The 21,852-nt window shown below is 37.3% G+C and overlaps 1 protein-coding gene across 2 annotated transcripts in view; it reads left to right on the top strand.

Moving 5' to 3' along the window:
• The window catches only part of LOC140166455 (recombining binding protein suppressor of hairless-like), an 84,614-nt gene that overhangs the window by 31,741 nt on the left and 31,021 nt on the right, over positions 1-21,852 (top strand). The window contains exon 3 of one of the 2 annotated variants that reach the window (XM_072189933.1): positions 15,190-15,737. In XM_072189933.1, coding sequence (XP_072046034.1) covers positions 15,443-15,737 — 295 coding nt within the window. In that variant the 5' untranslated portion in view covers positions 15,190-15,442. Of the gene's footprint in view, positions 1-15,189; positions 15,738-21,506; positions 21,691-21,852 lie in introns of those variants that run through there. The other variant, XM_072189934.1, reaches the window with a different exon arrangement.

Here is a 21,852-nt window from a genome sequence, read left to right as displayed (position 1 = left end):
ACTCGCTGCCACGACGTGATTCCACCAGCTCTCCCTACCTGTGATAAAGAGGGTTGACCAAAACATTTAAAAACATTAAAGCATTTAACCCTACAGCGTCAAGTCACTGTGCATGTATACATCACCATGCCAGTGAAACGCCCATGGCTACCGGTCGCCTAGTGCCTGAAACCCAAGGGGTCTTGGGTTCGGATCCAGTGGAAAGGACAAATCCTTTGTTCATCATCTCTCTTTACTCCTTATTTCTTTTCTTTCTGTTTACCAAAAAGAGCAATGGGTGTAGCCCAAGGGTTCTTGGGTTCGAATCTTGATGGAAACAAACAACTTCTTTGTTCATCTTTTCTCTTTATTTCGTCCTTCTCTCTTTTCCACTAGCTAAAAACACAATTAAATATGCGTTGGTGTTAAGCAGTGATTTTCTTTCTTGGAGGAAATGTAAAATTGGATAACAAGTAGGTAGGCTATGTAAAAATATATACAAATGCTACATTCAATTATTAGGCATACATGTATGTTATGCAATTTGTACTACATTTCACATTTTTAAAACATCAGATTTTCATGTTGTTTTAGACACAACATGATCAGTTCAATACTGGCATGATATTGATGGAGTACCTGGGATGTTGACTCTATAATAAGCCTATTGTGTTTCTTGTCTGAAGTTAAATGCACTTTACCAAGGGCTTGAACTCCTAACTTGGATCATAACAGACCCCTAGAAGGTGAAGAAATTCATAAGAAATATGTTGAGGGATCAAAGGTGAGAGATCTCAAGCATAGATTTGAGGAAGAATGACCAGAGGCACTGTCTGATTTTTGTTGCTAGATTTTGATGCTGGTTTAAGGCAACACGACAGACTTATGTGCAAATCTGGGGTATTTTAAGTCTCCTCGGTGAGCCTAGAAAACAGGCCTGGAAAAAATGTTTCCTCCAGATCATTAAATTTACCAGGAATGAGATTCCATAATTCCCTCTTTTTTCCAGGCCTGCTAGAAAAAAATGTACATTCCCCAGAAAGAAATTTCCCACAAAAAATGGCAAGATTTCTTATCTAGGCCTATCTCTTTACTTTGCAAAGCGCTTTTTCCTTCAAATGCCACCATTTCCTTTCAAATATCATAAATGTTTAATTGACTCAAGGGCCTGAATGAATATATGCCAACCAATTAGTCGTAATCAATACGATTTCAGTGATATAAAAAAAAAGGGTGCTCCACCCACAAATAAAAAGACAAAATTTACAGTATTGATGGCTGCTTCCATGTAAAAGCAGATTGTTAAATTTTCTTTACACAGAAGCTGGCTAAAATTGACCTAAGGTTGTGATGTGCATTTCGTTTTACCCTGTTTTTAGGCCACATAATGTCCTTTATTAGGACCATTTTTGCAAATATTTGCATGACAAAGTCATTTTAGTAGGGTGTCAGAGGGATGATTTTGCCCCTCTCCCGGCTTGGTGTCCCAGCGCCTGCATAGAACTAAACGTTGCATTGAAATTTTGGCAGGCCTCATTGTTTTCGAGGTCATTTTGTAATTTAGAATGTAATATTTCAAATTTTGTAGGTTGTTGTTCATTTTAGAAACAGTATAAAAAGATGCTGTTATTTAGCAGTGGCATGGCCAAGGGGGGGGCAAAGGGGTGCAGTTTCCCCTGTGACAAGTTTTGCCCCCTTCCTCCCCCTCCCCCACCGTGGGATGCTGGCCATCCCGATATTTTTAGGCCTTTTCTCTACTTTTTAGCCCATTTTAAACAATTTTTGTCTAATTTCTCCCCTTGAAAGTTGCCTTTCCCCTCCCCCTCTGAAAAAGTCCAGGCTATGCCACTGTTCTTCAGAGATGTCAGTCCAAATATACAGGGAAACATGATCAAAATTCAATTTTTAAATTCCTAGGAACCGCCTCCCTTAAAGATGCACATGCTGCTTTGAACAAAAATGATGTGAATTCAAGGATAGAATTTCACTATACAGAATGTAAAGCAAGAAGATTCTCACCAACAGACATTTGGGTGAAGAATACAATTCATATTTGATCACTAGCTACTCGTAGATCAAATAAAAAAAGTTTACGAGATCAACTTTCATCCATGAAAACCTGTGATAAAAAGACGACCATGCACAATATTATTTGATTTTTAAAGCTGAAATTTTAGCTTGATTTCTTCCAGAAGATTGAGGTACACAATGTACTAAAAGTTGGAACCTTTTCGAGATGTAACATTAAACAATGAAATATAGTTGGGAAAGTTTTCTGTAAATAATTTTGAGTGATGCAATGTTTATAAAAGTGAAAGCTTGGAATGCAACCAACTTCAGGTTGTGATGTGGTGTATGGTAATCCAGGTAAATGCTGTCTGAGATCATGTATGATGTTTGGTCGCAAACCTGCTATTGAGTTTAACCTTAAGAAAACAAAATGTGTAACAAGCCAAAGAGTTTGGCATTCATGTTAGTTTGTCATACGACATTTGTACCTATTCACTTTCGTTTCAAACGAAAGAGGTTTAGACCCAAAATAATGAAACTTTCCCTCCAGGTGATTCCGCCTATAAGCAATACATACCACTGATATGATCAAGATCATGAAAGAATTCTGCAAGAAAAAAAGAGAGGAAGGTTGCAAGGTTTGGTTCAGCCCTTGAAAAAAGTGGCTGGTTTTAAAAGGCTAGTATTAAGAAGGTGTGTACTAACCTGCCTATTGTCAAACCCTGTAGTCATAACAGATTTTACTTCACCTTAGGGGTGGAAGTGTCCTCCGTTTCAACTTTTATCTTGTTAGGAAACAACATGGAATGTTGGATTTTCTGTAGTGATAAATAATAAACTAGTAATGGTTGTAGGAGAACATTTTATGTCAAAATTAGTATGTGCTCAAATTTAGAATTTGGATATCCATCAATGTGGTGATTTACAATAGTGTGTTACATCAAGCACTAGGATCCACAACATGCTCATCTATCAGGGCACATTTCTTAAACCCCAATACACTTGCACATTCATTGAATGAGCTTTTAAAATTTGGGTACAAAAACTCATACTCTGCAGCTTGAGGTCAAATTTTGCACTATGATTTGAGGTATTAAATTATGACACTGGGATGAGGCCATTGTGGTCCATAGTGAAACCTACAGTCTTTGCACACCTTTACACTACAGATTGCCTCTGATCATGGTGACCCAAGACATTCCATATCAATTAATATCAAACAGGTAGGGCCTATTTGCAGCTAAGAAGCACATACTCTAAACATCCTACAATATGATAAACCATCACAACCGACCAGCTCTTTAAGTCTAGTATGGTCAAACTTTGGTCAAGTTAGTGAGTTCCAGATGTGAGATCAAAGTCATGCTTGTTGTGATTGGACAAAACATTTACATGTTGTAATCAGTGGCGTAACCCCCCCCCCTCCCAACACAAAAAAAACTGGGAAGAAGAGCAAAAAAAAAATTGGGAAGGGAAAAGGAGGAAGAAGAGAAAGAGGGAAGAAAAAGAGGGAAGAGAAAGAGGAAAGAAGAGAAAAAAAAGAGGGAAGAAAAAAGGGGAAGGGAGAAGAGAAAAAAGGGAAAGAAAGAGGGAACCCCTGGTTGTAATCTTGATTCAAGATTCTATCCACCCAAAGCCACATGCTGTACGTTACTGCAGCATGCGGTGCTGTGCGTAAGTTATTGCATGGAAATGGAAATAACAGCCAATAACAGATATATTCTCTAGCGTTAGGCGTCCTCAGGTCAGCTTTGCCAACTGAGCATGGTTCGTAAAACTGACAGTACCAAAACTTCCAATGGCCATGTGTGCTTACTTTGATCACGCTATTCTCACCAAAAAGCACTCATGATGATTTAAAATCTCATCTCCAGCAAGCCTGGAAGATGATTTGAAACTCTCATCTCCAGCAAGTCTAGAAGATATTTAAAAATCTCATCTCCAGCAAGTCTGGAAGATGATTTGAAAATCTCATCCCCAACAAGTCTGGAGGATGATTTTAAAATCTCATCTCCAACAACTTCAACAAGTCAAGGAGATAATTTAAAAATCTCATCCGCAACTAGTCTGGAAGATATTTTAAAATCTCATCTCCAACAAGTCTGAAAGAAGGAACCTTCTAGAAATTATACAACTTATTTCTTGAGAGATGAAATGCAGGGGAAATGAATGAATGAATTATGAATGAATGAATGAATGAATGAATGAATGAATGAATGAATTTGAATTACAAATATAGCACTGCAAGGTGCAAACTGATCTTCAAACAATCTGGAGTGGAATGGAATGCAGCGACACATGAATGAATGAAAAGTATGCAACCATTCCACATCGGAAGTTCATGATTAAGGTCAATTTGCCTGTGTCCACATTTATGTCAAATTCACTGCCACAGAACAAACACCAAAATGGCTAAAACCACATGCCCCATTTACAATAAGATTAAAGGCTTTAACACTCAATATTAACCTGAATTTGCACATGATTAAGTCCATTATTATTATCAAGAATGTTGGTGAGGACATGCACATAATATGACCAGGGTCATGGAGCAGTGTGACCTGTACCAGGGACCTGAACATGCATGCTGCTGTAGTTTTGTTCAAGATGGCCTCTTATACTATGGCCAGCTGATCTCCTTTATATTAAAGGCCAACAATAGTGCAAGCGAAGTGAGTACTTCATATTCAGAATGCAATTCTATACACGAATCCGACGGCCCATTCATGTATTTGGCCCTCTATCGACACCGCCATAGCTGCGGTGTCCCCGCGGGGTATTTAACAATGCCAATCAGCTGATCGCCGTACATCGCAACACAACACATGTAGTACAAGTGACATTTTAACTCATTTTCAACTTCCAATTTCGTGTATTTTATCTTATTATATTTCATCGATATTTTGTCATGGACACATGGGAAGATGACGTTCCACTATGGCCTAATATTTCTGATCAGGGTATGTGAATATTTCCGTAAAATAAAGAAAAACTTGCCTTGTTGTCACTGCATGTATTCATGACATCCACGGCATAAAATTCCGATTGCACACGCACGAAGCATACTTTGGTGTTGGAAAGCTTACTTTCCATGACTTAAAATCGCATGTATAAATCCAGGATTTTTGATGAACAATGATGGAAGCTTTTAATGAAACGTTTGCTAGTAATTCCAAGTGCTAAAAGGCTAAATTGATGTCCAGATTTGGCTCAAAACTTGAGTTGATTTCGGTACCTCTCGCAAATCTACCGGCGTGGAAAAGGGCGTGTCACGTTTTGGGGATTCCCAACATCCGGGATTGTTAGCCTCATAGTACAATCACGAAGTTTGATATGTCACATCATGGCCAGGGAATGGAATACGTGCGGTCATCGTCTATCAGTTTCGGGTGATTGTAGTGTTTTGTTATGATGAACAGCTGATCACAAAATCAGCTGTTTCAGTGAGGACATAATTTAATAATTTCAAAGGAAGGAAATTAGGCACAGAATATATATTTTTTTAAATGGAAAGCTTAAACCATTATTACACCGTGTAGAAGCCTAGAAATTAATGAAATAAAAATATAAAGACTCAACAAACAAGCAAACAAAATACATTTTTAGCAATTTTATCTTTCAACTTTTTATTTTTACAAAATGTACATTAAAAGTAATTGATGACTATGCCTCAATAATATTGTCCACTCACACAAAAATATGAACATTAACTATGTAAAACATCATATGTAAAACATCATGATTACAATCAAAATAAACATATGGTTGATCATGTAAATCCTAGTATTCTACATTTTCCAACATGTCAACTTTAACATTTTTCTCTATCAATTTTTACACAGGCGGGGCAATACCCCCTACTTTTGTTGGTCATTAGGGATTCGGGGAAAAGCGTCAAAATTTGCCCCTTACACTCCTAATCAGACTCCATTCGGGGAACTAAACAACCTGCCCCCCACTTTCAATGTGCTGCGAACGCCACTGGGCTTTGTTATTTCAAAATAAATAACAAAATCAGTCATAAAATAATAAAAAAAGAAAGTGCAAGTATTTCAAGTTCAACTGAGCACTGTACTGTGTACATGCATATCAATGGTGAAAGTCGACATGTAAGCTTACATGTACAGAGCATTGAAAAGCTGCCACGAAAATAATTGGTAGCGCTTTCGACTAGTCTCTTTCCAAAACCGCAATATTTACATTTTTGCCCACATTTTCTTCCCCGCACGGAACGAAATGCGCTGGAGTCTACCATTCATCACGCACGCTTTTAATCGGGAGCTATTGATTACTGAACAATTCAATGTTTGTTTACATTATGTTTTGCATCATTTTCGTCGGAATTTTACCAACTTTGACAATCGTAATAGTTCTGCCAGAATGTCCCCTCTTTTTCTTTCTCTTCGGGGTTTCCATATTTTCGTAAATAACGCAGAAAACGCCTAAATAGACGACAAGATTTCGGATAAGTATTGAGAATACGTGTTGAGCCGCGCGTGTATCGTAGTGGGGACACCGCAGCAATGGCGGACGGCTGTACTGCCCTCATGCGTTTGCTTTTTCGTCGGATCGGTGTATATGTCTGATGTGCTCTAATGTCCCACAGTACCCCCAGGGGCGGACTGGTGGTTTTAGGCGGCCGTGGCAAATTGATTAAGACCGGCCCTGCCGCCCTATGACTCAATTCGAGCGCAGCGAGCGAAGCGAGGGTAGCGACTAGCGCATGGGGTCCAGGGGCCCGCGTAAGGGCCCCTGGTAGGGTCCAGGGCAAAGCCCCTGGAATGAGGGTCGAGTGCTAAGCCCCGACAACTAAGGGTTTTAGCTATTCTATGGGGTCAGGAAGCCCGTATTTGACAACGATTTCTCAAGCCAAATTCCATTTGTACAGACTTGAAATATTCTTTATCCATTGTCACTCACTTGCAATAATCAAGATCAAACCAACAGTTATTCAATTTTTCCTTTATAAGTAGTGTGCATGTTTTATGTTTGGACTCATTTGCACACATAATAGAACTACATGTTACATATCTTTGCGGAACTGTGTTATCATATCGTGAGTATAAATGCTGAAAATTGTTTAGGCCTACTGGGTAAAGGTTAATAGCAAAACTGTTGCGATTTGGTAGTTCACAGCATCTAGCGAATGGTAGTGAGCTTTGGCAAAAATTGCATTGATCATTTAATAGCGAGCGTGATAAAACTCCACAGTGGCGTAGAGTTTGTTTTTGACATTGGGGTTGGAAAAATATTCTTGAAATAGCACCTTTTGGCGACATTATAAGTTTATTGTACAAATGCACTTGAAGTGCACAAACATTTTGGCATATTGAAGCTGAACTGGTGATGATGCAGTGGAATAAATCTTGTGAGCCTTAAAAAATTGACACTTTTAGGCTAAAATGGCCAAATATGAGATTGATTTGGTCAGAAACTCACATAGGCCTACAGGTGTCATCATGGGAGGGGGGATATTGTATGGACCATCCCCCTTTTAAAATATTGGGGGGGGGGGTTATCCCCCACCCCCCGGGATCTACGCCTATGAGTTGAAACATCAAAAGGGAAAGAAATTGGTTTGGGTATTGAGTAATGTGGCTGTAAGTATTATGTAATGTAATCCCTGCATTACAAGGAGCACCCGCAGCCCAGAGGTTTTCGAATGGTGGTCTAGCCATGCTAGTTTTGACAGCTGTTGGTGGTCCAAAGGGCCAAAGGCCGGGAGGGGGGCACTCACTCACAACCCACATTAACCCTCATTTTTCAACTCCCTCTCACTCAATGACCACTTTTTTATTTTTTATTTTACTGAATTCCTGAACTCCTCACTCAATGACCCCTATTTTTTCTTTTCCTGTCACAAAAAGACCTCCCTTTGTAAAGAATTTTTGACAAATTTCTGGTAATTGTTGTTTCGAAAAAAAAAAAAAAAAATCCCATTTTGATGACTTTTGAAAAACAATTATCAAAAATGAAGGAACCCCCTTTTGAGAACCTCCTTACTGAATGACCCCCTTGGCTATATGGCTTTGAAGCTCTCACCAAAAGACCCCTATAGTTTCAAACTGGTGTCCCATGTCCGCACATCCCTGTCACTTCGAAAGTCGAGTGCCTATAGGCCTATCAGCCCCTATTTCTACAGGCCTTAGGCCCTATCACTATGCAGACAAATAGCAGACACACTGTGTAGGCCCTTATATTACTCATCCCCCCTCAATGATCCCCCTCTTTTCCTTTCTTTCTCCTATGTCTGCCTATATACCAAATGCCCATATCGGCCCTAGCCTCATTCCGCAACCGCAATGAAATACCCAATATTTTGCTGTTGGCTTAAAATTTAAAAATTTTACTGTATCGCATCTAGAGTATTGGCCTTTTGCTGTGTTTATACGGTCTAGAGAATTGATTCAAAAGGCCATTTGTAGGTGATGCCTGCTGACGGTGTACTAGTGGCGGCCTATAATAGCTTAGTGTTAGGGCCTATACCTTAAGCCCTAGGGCCTATGTCTTAGGCCTTACGCCTTCGGACCTATGCCTCAGACCCTAGGGCCTGTCTTAAGCTACTATACTCCTTCCCCATTCTCTCCCCTTTTCTTCTATTTTCCCTTTCTTTCTCCTCTTTTTCCTTTTCTCTCTTTCTCTTTTTTCTCCCCTTCTCCTTTCTTTTCCTTTTTTTTTTTTCTCGCCTTTTTGAGCAACCGGCCCTGAGTGGCCCAGAACCAAGCGGCCCATGTGGCGATCGCCACAACGCCACAGTGGCCAGTCCGCCCCTGAGTACCCCACCCCTTAATGACAGGAAATAAATTTGCAAGAAAACTACCAGTTTGCTCAAAATACATTGGAAGCATAGTCAGGTCCTGATGTTGTAGGTCATATCACCTTTGTTTCACCTCTTGCAAAAAATATGCTGTCAATTACATGTGAAATGTAAGCCCTGTTTGATATATTACCAATGATTTATGCAGTAGTATAAATGTTATATTTTATGAGACATGGATTTATAATATCTTGGATTTGATTGAAAGGAGAGATACTGGCCTCCCTATAATGGAAGATTTTCAGGCCTTTTTTTGTACTTTTTAACCCATTTTAAATCATTTAAGTCAAGTTTTCACCCTTGAAAGTTGTGTTACCCCCTTGCTCCCCCCCCTCTGAAACAGTCTTGGTTAGGCTACTGGATATTTCAAATCAGGCCTTGCCTTGAACCTCGATTTCATGCTTGAAACATAGAATTAGTTAAGGGATCGTGTAGCAACCTTTGCACAGTATTTTTTTGTGGGACATGACATTATAAATCTAATGATATGTACTCAAAGTGTAGCCCTATTTGCTGGGAGGAAAAGTCGTCCATCTTTTAAACGCGATATGTCTAAATTGCAGCTAAATGAAATGAAAGTATCGAAAAATCTCGAAAAAAGGACTGAAATTGAGCTCCATAAGTCACTGGAAGGTGGCTGGTGCATTTGTGAGTCCAAATGGCATATCGCTCCATAAGTTGCTGGAAAGTGGCTGGTGCATTTGTGAGTCCAAATGGAATAGCGCTCCATAAGTCACTGCAAAGTGGCTGGCGCATTTGTGAGTCCAAATGCATTCTGTTACATAGGTATGGAAAATTTCTGGATGAATGTAAAACATGAGTAAAATTGATAGGAAAGTTGATTTATTGATTTTATTGATATTGAGTGGCCAATATATTTTGGAAAATCCTTACATCAATGGCCCTTATTCTTTTCATAAAAAACCCCATTTTTTTTAAAACCTACTTTCTCACTCTCAGACAGAGACACAATAATTTGACACTAGCAAATAATACACTCAATTTCACTCCTACAGTACCTGCACTATTATTCTCATTTCAATTGCATAGTTCAATAACCTCCAATTGTCAAGCATAGCTCAGAATTTGACCTTGAGATGTGGAGTATGAGTTTTTGTACCCAACACATTCACAGGTCATTAAATGAACATGCAAACATATTGGGGTCAAGGAACTGTGCCATGATAGAGGAACATGTTTGAGATGGCTTTCTTTTCTCCTTCTGTCAACATATTGTTCATATTTAGGTGCTTTTTTTCTTCCCTAGCAGTGTCCTCATCATGACCTGGGCATGAAAACAACATGTTGATCCCCTGTGGGGAAGGAACAGAAAAGGGTCATGTCACCATTTTTTTTCACTGTGTAAAAGAGGGACAGATTTTTTTCTTTCACTCTCTCTTTCTGCTAAGTAAATCCTTGAGGCGCACAATTGTATTTTTCATAGAAATGACCTGGCACCTCCCCTGGATGGAAGGCTGTTCCTCCAATGTGGTATACATCATGCAGTAAAGAGATTTAATATGGCATTATTATTCCCGACCTCTCTTCTATGGTCCTCGTCCACCTTTTAAGAAAGTTTTTCCTTTTGTATAAAAAAACAATTATTCAAATATATCTTATTCTTAGGTTGGTGAATACTGAATTGAAGTGAGGAATTTAGGTTGAGATAAAAAAAAAAGGAAGTAAGGATAGTTAAAATAATTTTTCTGAAATGAATGGTTAAAAAAGATAATTGCAAGGTGGTGATTAACATGAATTAGGTTGTTCTAAACTTGCTTTTAATTTTGGTAAGATTCCTGATATTAAATAATTCTCTCATTTTGACAAAATAAAATGCTTTTTGAGAAACAGCATTTTAATAATTGTTCATATTTTATTATTTTTGCCAAAACATGTATGGTAGATCATTACATTTTAATACAAAAATGTGTGCAAAGTGCTCATGAATATAAATTTTCTCCAAAATATGACAAATATTTCATCATTTTCATGAGTAAATCATTGAAAGACTATGACATAAAGATATTGCAGTCTGAAGCAGAAGTGTTCCCTATGATGTAACAAGATATACATGTAACAACATATTTTTATCCATCTTAATTAGGTTTTACTGTCATAACTAATTAGCTATGCTAATTAGGCTAAGTAGTTATGCAAGGTAGCCAAATTATAGTGCAGGCCACTATATCTAGAGCTTTGTGTTGTAAATTTAACTTGATTCTGAGTCTTTAAAATTGGTGTTTTAAAAAAAAGGTTGCAATTTTTTTCCAATAGGCTAAGGGTGTAAAGTCTAAAGATGGGTGCCAGTTAAACATGGTGTGATCAAGTTGTGCAATATCAAATTCTTCTAATCATAAGGATCAAGCGAATGATCACATATTTCTAAGATGCTTGGTTAATGAGTTTTAATTTTCTTTGATTCTAACGAAAATGGTCTCAGTTTCAAATTATTGTTCTTGACACAAGGAATCGAAACAGTATATGCCGTCATAGTGTGGCATCAAAACTGATCGTTGCCATTGCCAGGTCAACTGGTTCACCTTCTCTGTGTTTGGAACCACAATCAAAATGATCACAACACAAAGTTAATGGGTTGCTATGAGGTGCAAACCATGCGTGAACCAGTAACCAAGGTATGACTATTTTCTATGACGGCGAATGGTGTGGCTTGGCTACAACGTTAATGTTAATGTTAAAGGTCAAACACCAAATGACCAACATACTAGTAAGCTTGACCTTATATGCACATGATATACCATTTAGCATTATTATTTTGAGTCCATAGCAATGCAAAACAACCTTTTCTTATTCCTTGGGTCAAGCTAAATAATTTGAGACCATTTTAGTTTTGAATCGGATAATTTGAATTTAATCCCTGTGCTAAAGATTGTTGACATTTTGCCTAGATTTTACCATCTAACTTGTACACCAATTATCTTTAGAGATACACAACCATTGACCTTTTTGTATGACTCTTATAAGGAAGAGTTTGAGGTATTGCACAATTTGGTTGGAACACGTTTATTTTTTTAATATTTTTAAATATTAAAGTTAAAACTTGCAGCCATCTTGGATTTGACACCTTTAGTGCATTTTGAAAAAAATCCCTTTAAGAGGGATGTACCGGCAAAAGGATGAATTACAATGAGTAACATCAGATTTCTTTTTAACATGTAAATATATGGCAACATTGTTTTAACACTTTAGACTATAAGACATGGATTCAAGTTAAATTTGGCTTAAAACATGCAAAGTGCAAGACTTAACATAGTGGCCTGCACTATTAGGACTCATCTTGCATAATTCCATTGAAGTTGGTCGGAAATTGTTCAATTAAATGATAACAAGGTTTCCCTTCAGCAGCCATGGTAACAAAAGCAAACTTTCCCACGGTTGCATTTGTGGATTCATTTTTGCTCTAGAGCAGTAATTGTTAGGGAAGGGAGCCACCAAGTGGCAGTACTTGATGTATAGAAAATGCAGGGATGTTCCATCCAGGAGTGATGAATGACTTTGATGAATATAAAATCTCCCAATCTTCAGTTTATGTAAACGAGAAGAGAATCATATATTCGAGAACTTTCTAGAATATATGATTCTCTTTTAGAAACACAATCACAAAGGACAAAAAGGACATTGTCAACAATATCTAGAAACACTGGAGAATCATCAGTCAGTCTACCAACAGCATTATACCGCTGATGGTGGAGAATGGTTTCTGTGAAGTGGTTCAAAAAGTGAGTGTTGTTGACCAGTTTAAAATAGCCTATACCTTCGATTCATACATGTACCTTTTGTTTTGGTCATCTACAGCCTTTCAAAACAAACTTGTGGCTGATTCCCTTCATTATTCTCCTCGCATCCAGACTGGCATGATTAATGTACCCTTTGTGTTCCAATTCAGATGAAATGACTTTAAACTGGTAATCGGAACTTGCTGATAAGGTTTATCTGGGTCTAGAAATAATTAGCTGTGCTAATTTGCTCATTATTTAGCACCCATTTAAAATATGATAAAACACTGATAAGGGATTAAGGGTAGTAATCATGGTACTAGATGTAAGGTCATCCCCATTGTCATCACACGGTACAGCTGTATATACATGTACACAAATCCAGTCGCTGGTGTTTACATTAAAATAATTGTGAAAATTTGTTCTGTGTTTGGTCCATTCCATTCACCATGTTCACTGACCATTGTGTCTGGGAAATAAGGCGAACTTAGATCAGAGGCTCACAGGTGGGGTCACAGGTATTTGGCATAATGGGGCCATTTGGGAGCTAAATGGCCCCTGGCCCCCACTTATTTCCCAGTCTGCATACCCATCTCTAGTACATCTCTGTTGAAAATTTAAAAAATCCTAATTTCCTGAACATACCAGAAGTTTTTCAACTAAATTAATGCTGAAAATAATGTTGAACTTGAAGGAATAAAGAAATGATTTAAAAATAATCAGTTTAGAGAACTTCAGCAATGCAATGCCAAAGTTGAAAATGTGTTGTTTATCAGAGGTAAATAAATATTATCTATATAACACTCGTCAGCAAAATTGTTTTCAGCCATAATCATTATTGCTTGTTTCTATGACGACTAAAATTGTTGTCTTGGTTCAGTTATTTTTGACAAATCATTGGTATGTGCATAGTTCATCGGAGGTGGAAGGATCCACCAATCCACCATTATCTGTCAAGTTCACAATGACGGGGCAAATTGGTGATAATCAATCACATCGGTGTATCTACATGTAGCATCTAGATCTTACATAAAAGACAAACTTTTTGAAAGAATGACTTATTTGTGGTAAGAAATTCTTTTCATTGTATAGGAAATAGGGGATAAAGTTACAGGTAATAAAAAGGTCTACTGACTTGATTACATAAAAGACTTCCAAGTATCGAGTATTGAGTTGATTAATAGGTTCGTAAACAAACATACACTGCAAGATTCCAACCACCTGCAGACAGCACAGGTACACCTGACTGGTACACACAGAGTACCTACACAGTACCAATGCTGCTACTGCACAGGACTCACCAGCAGTGGTACTGCACTGGTACTGCACAATACCAGCCAATTGTAAACGCGGTGTACCTTTGCAGGCAGCCACAAGAGGAATCTTGTAGTGTAGTTACAATGTGTGGGCACAGATTTGCTTGTATTGGATGGATTGGATTGGAGTCAGCATTTCTAATGAGCAAGTTACAGGTTGCAGTGTAAGTGTTATTGTGGATGTTTTCTGTCATGAGCCGGTGCATAGTGGCAAGTTTACGCTGGAATATATCTTTATAGAGGATGGATAATACCAGAGAAATTGTCAGGTATAGAAAGACACAGTTCCATTTAAATGTGCATGCCAAACTGAAATTATTTGTGCATGTTTCCTTTAGCCGGTAAATGTTGTGACTGGACATCGGCATCATCTGGTATTTTTCTGAAGACATCTGAATAGAAATTTCAAATTCACCGCCATTAACTTGCTAATGATTGACCGGGGAAACTCTCTGGATGCTAGGGACAAGCAAAAATGTTTCCTTTTACATACAGGAAGTAAAAAGAAAGGGGGATGAGAATCTGGTGGTACATATTCATTCATTCATTCATTCATTCATTCATTCATTCATTCATTCATTCATTCATTCACACTTTGCAGACCTCTTCAAATCCAAAGTTCAAAGTACAACGCGTACAAAATCTTGAAAATGTACGCGTTCAAGCATTACAAGATTTGAATTTAAAAACACCCAATATTGTTCAAAACGTTTTCCAAATAAAAAAATACCCCTTGGGCAATGTTTTGGACCCCTTCAGAGGAAAAATTCACAATTAAAAGGGTCCAAAAAAATTTGAAAATACCCCTTAAGCAAAATGCTTAAAGAAAACCCTGGTCCCACAGTGAAACAATCTGTGTCATTAAAAAAAATGTGTGCCCCTGTAGGAGAGGAAATTAGGTCCAAAACAGCTGATGTACAACACTAAGTTTCTTTTCTTTCCCATATTTGTCCGAGGGGTTTGTCCTGCCACCCTTTGGCCGGTTTGACACTAACCTGCACTTCAGGGATACAAGACCCCAAAATCACTTGCATCCCCAGAATTGATCTTTCTGTGGATCACTTGCTGGACCCCAAAGTTTTTAAGAGCTAATGCTATAAGATGACTTGAATGGTTCTAATTTTTAGAATATCCTCACCTTGCTCTTGAACCTTTGTGTATTCACAGCCAAGCCAAGGGCAGTAAATTCACTAAATTGATTAATTTTAACATTGATCAATTGGAAATTGTACACAGAGAGTACATTGCAATATAATCACCTGTTTACATTGCAACCACCATTGCATCTAGGCCGTGTTAAATTATTCCACACTTTTTTTCTTCATTTTTGCAGGTAATCAATCAATACAAGATGACTTCCAGAAGAAGACCCGGTACCTGACAGCACATTGGTACACTAAATATTCTGGTTACGGTACCTACCAATCCTTGCATGGAATTATATCAACATTTTATGAATGCAGAATATACCGTCTTAACTGGTGCTGAATGATACATGCATCAAATTCTGTAGGGGTGGTGTTGGGATAAGTTGCGGTACTGTACCGGTACCGGAAAAAGAAGCGGCGAGTTAATCGCCGCACAGTATGAACAGTCACGCAAGCTACGAGAATCCGATCAGCCTCTCACATGGCCTTAACAATCCTGTCATCAATGGTGAATTTGCGAATCAGCACACCGTCCTCCAGCAGCAGCATCACGCAGCAGCAACGGCCACAGCAATGTCGTCACTGATTCACGGCACACCGCAAGATGTGCTGTTGCCGACCACGTCTTCGACCTATCCCGGAGTCATCGCGTCTTCCGGGATGGTCACAACATCATCCTGTTATCCGGGAGTAATAACGTCAGCAGGGATTATGACTGCTGCTTCACATCACCGTAAGTTTTTTGTTCCTATTTTTGTGGCAGATTATTATTTATTTTTTGTAGCACCTTTTTGTTCTACTTGATGTTATAGTTAAGTATTTCACACTACATGCTGGTTCAGATATTTTACTCTTCCCCCCCCTCCCCCAAAAAAAAATTGACTATAGATATTTTGATTAAATGAGGAAAATCTTGGGATCCCAAGTTTTTATTAAGAATTTCAGATTTTGTCACTAACACAGTACCTCTATGGCTTTGAATTTTGCAGGGTATTTATTTATCTGGTAAAAATCAGAATTTTGAAAAACATGAGGGCATCGGCTACGCTACATGTATTGCTATAGTATATATCTTAGTAACCAAAGCGTGCCCATTTTGTTGCATAAATTTGATGCCATTCAGTTGCACTTCTGTATGTTATTAAAGAAAACATAGCAACAAAATAGTGCAATTATTGCTGGTTTTCGTGCCCCAGCTCAAAACAAAACTTGCCCTTTTTGCACTTGTCATTGCTCAATATTGCATTTCCTCCCACTGATATTAGGCTATTCCAGTTGAAATCCTTACTCCCTCTATGGAAGATATGACCTAAATCTTCCACACAAGGGGTGTAAATTTTAAATGGTGTCACCCATTCAGGCAACTCTATTTGAAATTCACACTCCCTGTGTGGGATATTAAGGTCATGTCTTCCATAGGGGGTGTATGGATTTCAACTGGAATAGCCAATTGCTATACACACACTGCAGGTAATGAGCCCTGTAATCGGCCAGTGTTTGCGTTATTTTGATTTGACACTCCAAAAAGTTAGTGTCAATAATATGAATATCTTTAAGTAAATAGTAGTTTTCATCTCTTTTTTTACCCTACGTGACTTTTGGTGAGTCAAGTTTGTAGTTTGACAATTGTGACATCATTGTTCCATTGATTGCATTGTGATGATTGTGCCAAAGTGACTTTTAGCAAGGATGTGTGTACCGGTTATTGCAAGAAATTGACAAGTTTTGTGTTGTAATTTTGAGAATATTAACAACTCGTGGCATTACTCATCAAGTGGATGTTATTCAGTGTTGTTTTCACAAGGTAATGACAAAGATTTCTTGTAGATTTTTTGCCAAGATTTGTTGTGGCAGTTGGGTAATAGTAATGTGTGCGTAGCTTCCATAGAAAAGAAAGTTAACGTCTTTGCTTAAAAAGTGAATTGTTTGGAGTTTAAAAATATTTTCAGTTGTGATTGAAATTTCCAGAACTTTTCTTAGGGATGAAATCAAAACTCGACCGCCGGTTCCGTCCGGTTCCGCCCAGTTGCTATTGTTCTAAACAATGTCAACGAAATTTGAATGCAGACCTGAAACCTTTCCTCTTTTAGCTGATTTCCTCTTTTTTAATTCCTGAAATTTACACATTATTTGTTATTTTCAGCCCAATTTGAGCTTTTTTAGCATAATTTTGCACTATTTTCCTCTTTTTTAAAGCATTTTCCTCTTTTTTAATACAAATTTAAATAGGACAGTGGTAGAAATAGATTGCAGCTCTTGAGTTCTAGATAGTAAATTACTTATTTTGCAATCGATCATCCAGACAATTAACATGCACTGGTCCCATGACAAAGCTATAAGAAAGTGAAAAATACTACTTGATTTTATCAGGGATTTTATCTGGCACATTTCCCCTCACTTCTAGTCTGGGTTGCCAAATATATTTTTGCGAGAATTAGCTGCAGAAAGTTGCCCAAATCGCAAGTCTCATAGAATATATTGAAGTAAATATTTTCCCGAAAAATTGCTGTGACTCAAGTCACTCAATTGGGCTACTAAATCGCAGATTTAGCAACCCTGGTTCTTGCTACTTCATCATGACACTGTATCAATGTGTTAGAATTATTTCCTTTTCATGATATGAAAGAAAATATGGTTTGTTTTGATAAGCTGGAAGAGTAAACAAAGATGTATTGGCCGACATGCACACACACAATAGTGTATTGACCAGCATCTATAGGCAAATAAACGTAGCGAACAATTGATCAGTTCAATTTCATAACAGCATGATAACACTTATCTGTGTTTTTCGGAATCATCAAAGCTTCTCCTGATTCGTTTGGGTAGAAATATAAAGCAAGTCACTATTTTGTTGAGAAAACTATTTGAAACATTCATTTTACCATTTGTCAATTTCATTCTTCAGAATTAGTGGAAATTGTGCACTTGAATGCCCCCAAAATGTTAATTTTATCATAAAGAAGGAAAAAAAAGTGACATGTTTCATGAATTCAGGACCAATGTACCTGCCTGCCTAGAACCCACCACAAGCTTTGTTGATACCCTATTGTTGCTGCTATAATAGTCTTGATATTAACTAATGACCCATAACAATTGGAAAATAGGTCTATTGTTTTATTTGATGGGGCTTAACTAGTCAATTAATAGATTTCAATTTGAACTCACTGAAATTTTAAGTTTGTAGGTTAGAACTAGATTTTAGAAGAGGAATGTTCCTTGTCTTCTAAATCTTTATATCAGTTTATAATAATTTGTTGTTGCTTCATGATTCTTTGATCAAAATGCTAATTAATAGTATATGAGAAAAACAAAGCTTTTAATAGCATCAATACTATAATAGGTCAATAAAAATGTTAAAAGTATGTATATCAGACATAAAGAATATGCTGATTCCCAAATTCACCATTGATGACCAAAAAAATATGTTTGGTTGCTCTCAAAGACAGACCCAAAAAGTTAGAAATCTTGGGTCAGGTTTTTTTTTCAATCACTTTTTTTAGAAGAAACCTTAAATTTGGACAGAATCAAGCACATTTTATATTTGTTATTCACTCATTTTATTGATTAAATGCATATTTGATTTAAAACAAGAAGTATTTCCATTTAAATTCAGTCCAAAAATGGACAATTTTCAAATTGTAGGAAAATGGAGGAAGAGCCCATGAAAAAAAAAAAAAAAAAGATCAACCTACCGACCCTCCAAATTGTTGTCTTGGAAGGACAACCAAACAATTTACTTTTTTTGACCTAACCATCCAACCAAGGCAAGACAACAAAGACAGACTTTCCAATGCACATTATAATTATAGATGATAGATAATGATAAATATGATTGATCATGTCAAAAATGTTACAATTCCTAATTATCCTGCCAATGTATTCCACTTTTAACTAAATATGACATTATGCATTATATTTCAATAGTACACATTGTACTTAGGGCAAAACCGCAATAGACGATGATAAAAGTATGTTAATATAATTTATATCAGGTATGTAATAAGCATAAGTTGGTAATTATCCAACCAATGTATAAAATTAAAATTACCATTTGAAAGAAACAAAGACATTTATTAAACTGGGATTATTATGATCATTCAATAGTACACATTACTATTAGGTCAATAGTTATAATCTATTAAGTTTCTATGTATGATCATTGTCATGCATTTAACCAAGATGACAAAGACACAATCATTATTCAACGGTTGCGAGTATCAGACATTATAATCACTTTATTACATTATTGGAACAAAACATGACTTTATGCTTCACTTGTGCTAGACTTGATATTGAAAATGAAAATGAGAGTAATCGGTTGGATGAATCTAGAGAAGTTGTTGAATATGTTGGGGTGGAGCTTTATTAGCCAAATGCTGCATGGCAAATTCAAACCAATACACGTACCACATTTCTAGGATCTCAAACATGCTCCATCATAGGCAGCACTAGGATTTTTTTCGGAGGGGGGTATGGGTTAAGGACTGGCAAAGTGAATTTCAGTGGTGGGGGCCGGGGAGGGAGATTTGAATAACTTACCTTTCACTTTAAGTAATACACAATTAAAAATGTTTACACTTTCGCTGCGATCACTGACTGGGCCTTTAATATGCATAGGTCTAGGTACAAGAATTCAAAATCGCAAACTTAAAAACAAGCACAATGTAGGTCAAAATTGGCGAAGTAGAATATGCGCAAAAAATTCCAGTTTTACAGTAAGCACATGGGTTGAATGAATGGGGGGTGGAGATTCACAAGGCAAAGCTGACGGCAAATTTGAGCAACATGCACATGGATTGTAAATACGTGTCATGCCTCTATGGTTCTTTTCTTTAACCCTGAGGACTAAGTAACGTATAATCATGTTCAGATATCATTGCGGTTTCTGTAATGTGTACTTGTTCACAGTCTTCCATGTAAACATAGCAAAACCACAACCCGACAAAGTGTTCCTTTGAAACCGGGGACTTTAATTACATTTAGTAGGACAAACAAGTCATGCGCCATAGCTGGGAGGGCTTGTAAACTAGGCTGTATTACTGAAGAGTGAATAAGAGAGTTAACAAAAATAGTAAACAAAATGAAAGAATAACTTGGTAGGAAAGCTGCTTTGGCAATGATCCAGAAGATTCACATTGTCAACATGGCAAAAGTATGTAATTTAGATTTTAAAAATAGATGTTGAAAATGAAGTTGACTGACTGTTCAAAAAAGAATGGAAGAAAAAAAGAATGGTTTAGGGAATATCTCTTTTAAAGGGATTATTTTTCCCAAAAAATAGAAGTCTAATATCAATAATTGTTCAGAGTTGGCCAATACATGTAGGCCTATATCCGGGTTGTACGAACCTGTGATGACATAATGATCATGATAATATCATTGCCTGAGGTACTTCAATTGAATCTTCCTGAAAATTTGATCAGATGAGCTTGAAAAGAAGTCTTTAGAAATACTTTTTTTAAACTTTTTGCTAAAATCATTTAAAATCTGCCATTTTTTGTTCCAAAATTGATTGATTTTGACTGAAAATTTTTGAAAAAAATTCAGAACATTTTCAAAATATATTTGCAAAAAATCATCAAATTTTTGCCAAATTTTCAAGCTTTTGGTGATTTGTAGTCTCATTTTTAGTGTCCTTTTAGCCTCCAGGAAAAAAAACACCCAAAAACAAAACAAAAAAACCCCCGACCGACCCTACTTGAAAAGTCCATCCGCCTGTAAAACAGGTTTTTTCCCTCATAACCTTAAGGGCAATACAGACTTTATTTAGGCATGGACACATAAATCCTGCGCATTTCAGAATTGCAGACTGTAGCCATTTGGCAGGTGTATCAAATCTAGATCCCCTTGTACCTGCAGGTTGATTTTTCTTGAAATTCAATTTTGAAATAATAGTAATATTTGATATAGTGAAAGGAAACAATAGTCATGCCCTATGCATACCCTTTGTTCCCTAATCAATAATGCCTCCAGGCAGGCAGTCAAGTCTTAAAATGCCAAACATATGAACCCACAAATGAACCAATCATATTGTAAGAATAGATCTAAATTTTTGGAAGCTGTAATTTTTGTGTGTCATATCATTCTTTATTTATGGAGATTTTAAGCAATATATATTTTAGAATTGTTAATATATGAAGGCGTACATATTCATATGTCTGTTTCCGCTTTGTATAATTTTATCTGCAATTATTTAAAAATGCATCAAAAGCACGAAAAATAGATGATGCGTAAAAATTGAACAGCATTATGGCGCACTTGACTGAACCCATGTTCCATGGCCCATTGCCTGATAAGCTATCTGCAGCTGTCACTTGGCTATTTAAAAAGAAGTGGCCCACAAACATGGATGAGTACAGCGTGGGAGCCTAACAGGTGGAGGATTCCAGCTCCCTTTCTAGAAAGAATAAACAGTGAACGCATGGTGTGATGGTTAAAGGGCAATTACTACATTGTACAGGTCTCTATACTTGATACATACATTTCCAAACCTACCAGCGTTGATAACAACCCCCGATTCTTGATGATTCTTACTGCTGCTCGAGGTGGTGGCGGAGGGCCGGCATTTCAGAGGAGTGTGTATATGATGCCGGGTACCAACTCAACAACAGCAGAAGCTCAGGATATCATGGCTTTCCAGGGTAGTTTTCCATTTGAGGATTTTAATCTGGCATCATTTATACAAGGTAGGATAAGGTCTTGCAATAATTGTGGTTTCCAGGGTGGGATGCTGTGGATGGGTAGGACTAGGATGTTCATATGCTTATCATCTTGCTTCAAATTCGGTCCTGTTATGTTGGATAAAGCTGGTTTTGCAATATGTGCAATATGTTAGTTAGGTTTCATTG

The sequence above is a fragment of the Amphiura filiformis genome, chromosome 12 (assembly GCF_039555335.1).
Source record: "Amphiura filiformis chromosome 12, Afil_fr2py, whole genome shotgun sequence".
Taxonomy (NCBI): Eukaryota; Metazoa; Echinodermata; class Ophiuroidea; order Amphilepidida; family Amphiuridae; genus Amphiura; species Amphiura filiformis.
The sequence above is the reverse complement of the archived record's forward strand: the minus strand, read 5'-3'. Positions and strand labels throughout refer to the sequence as shown.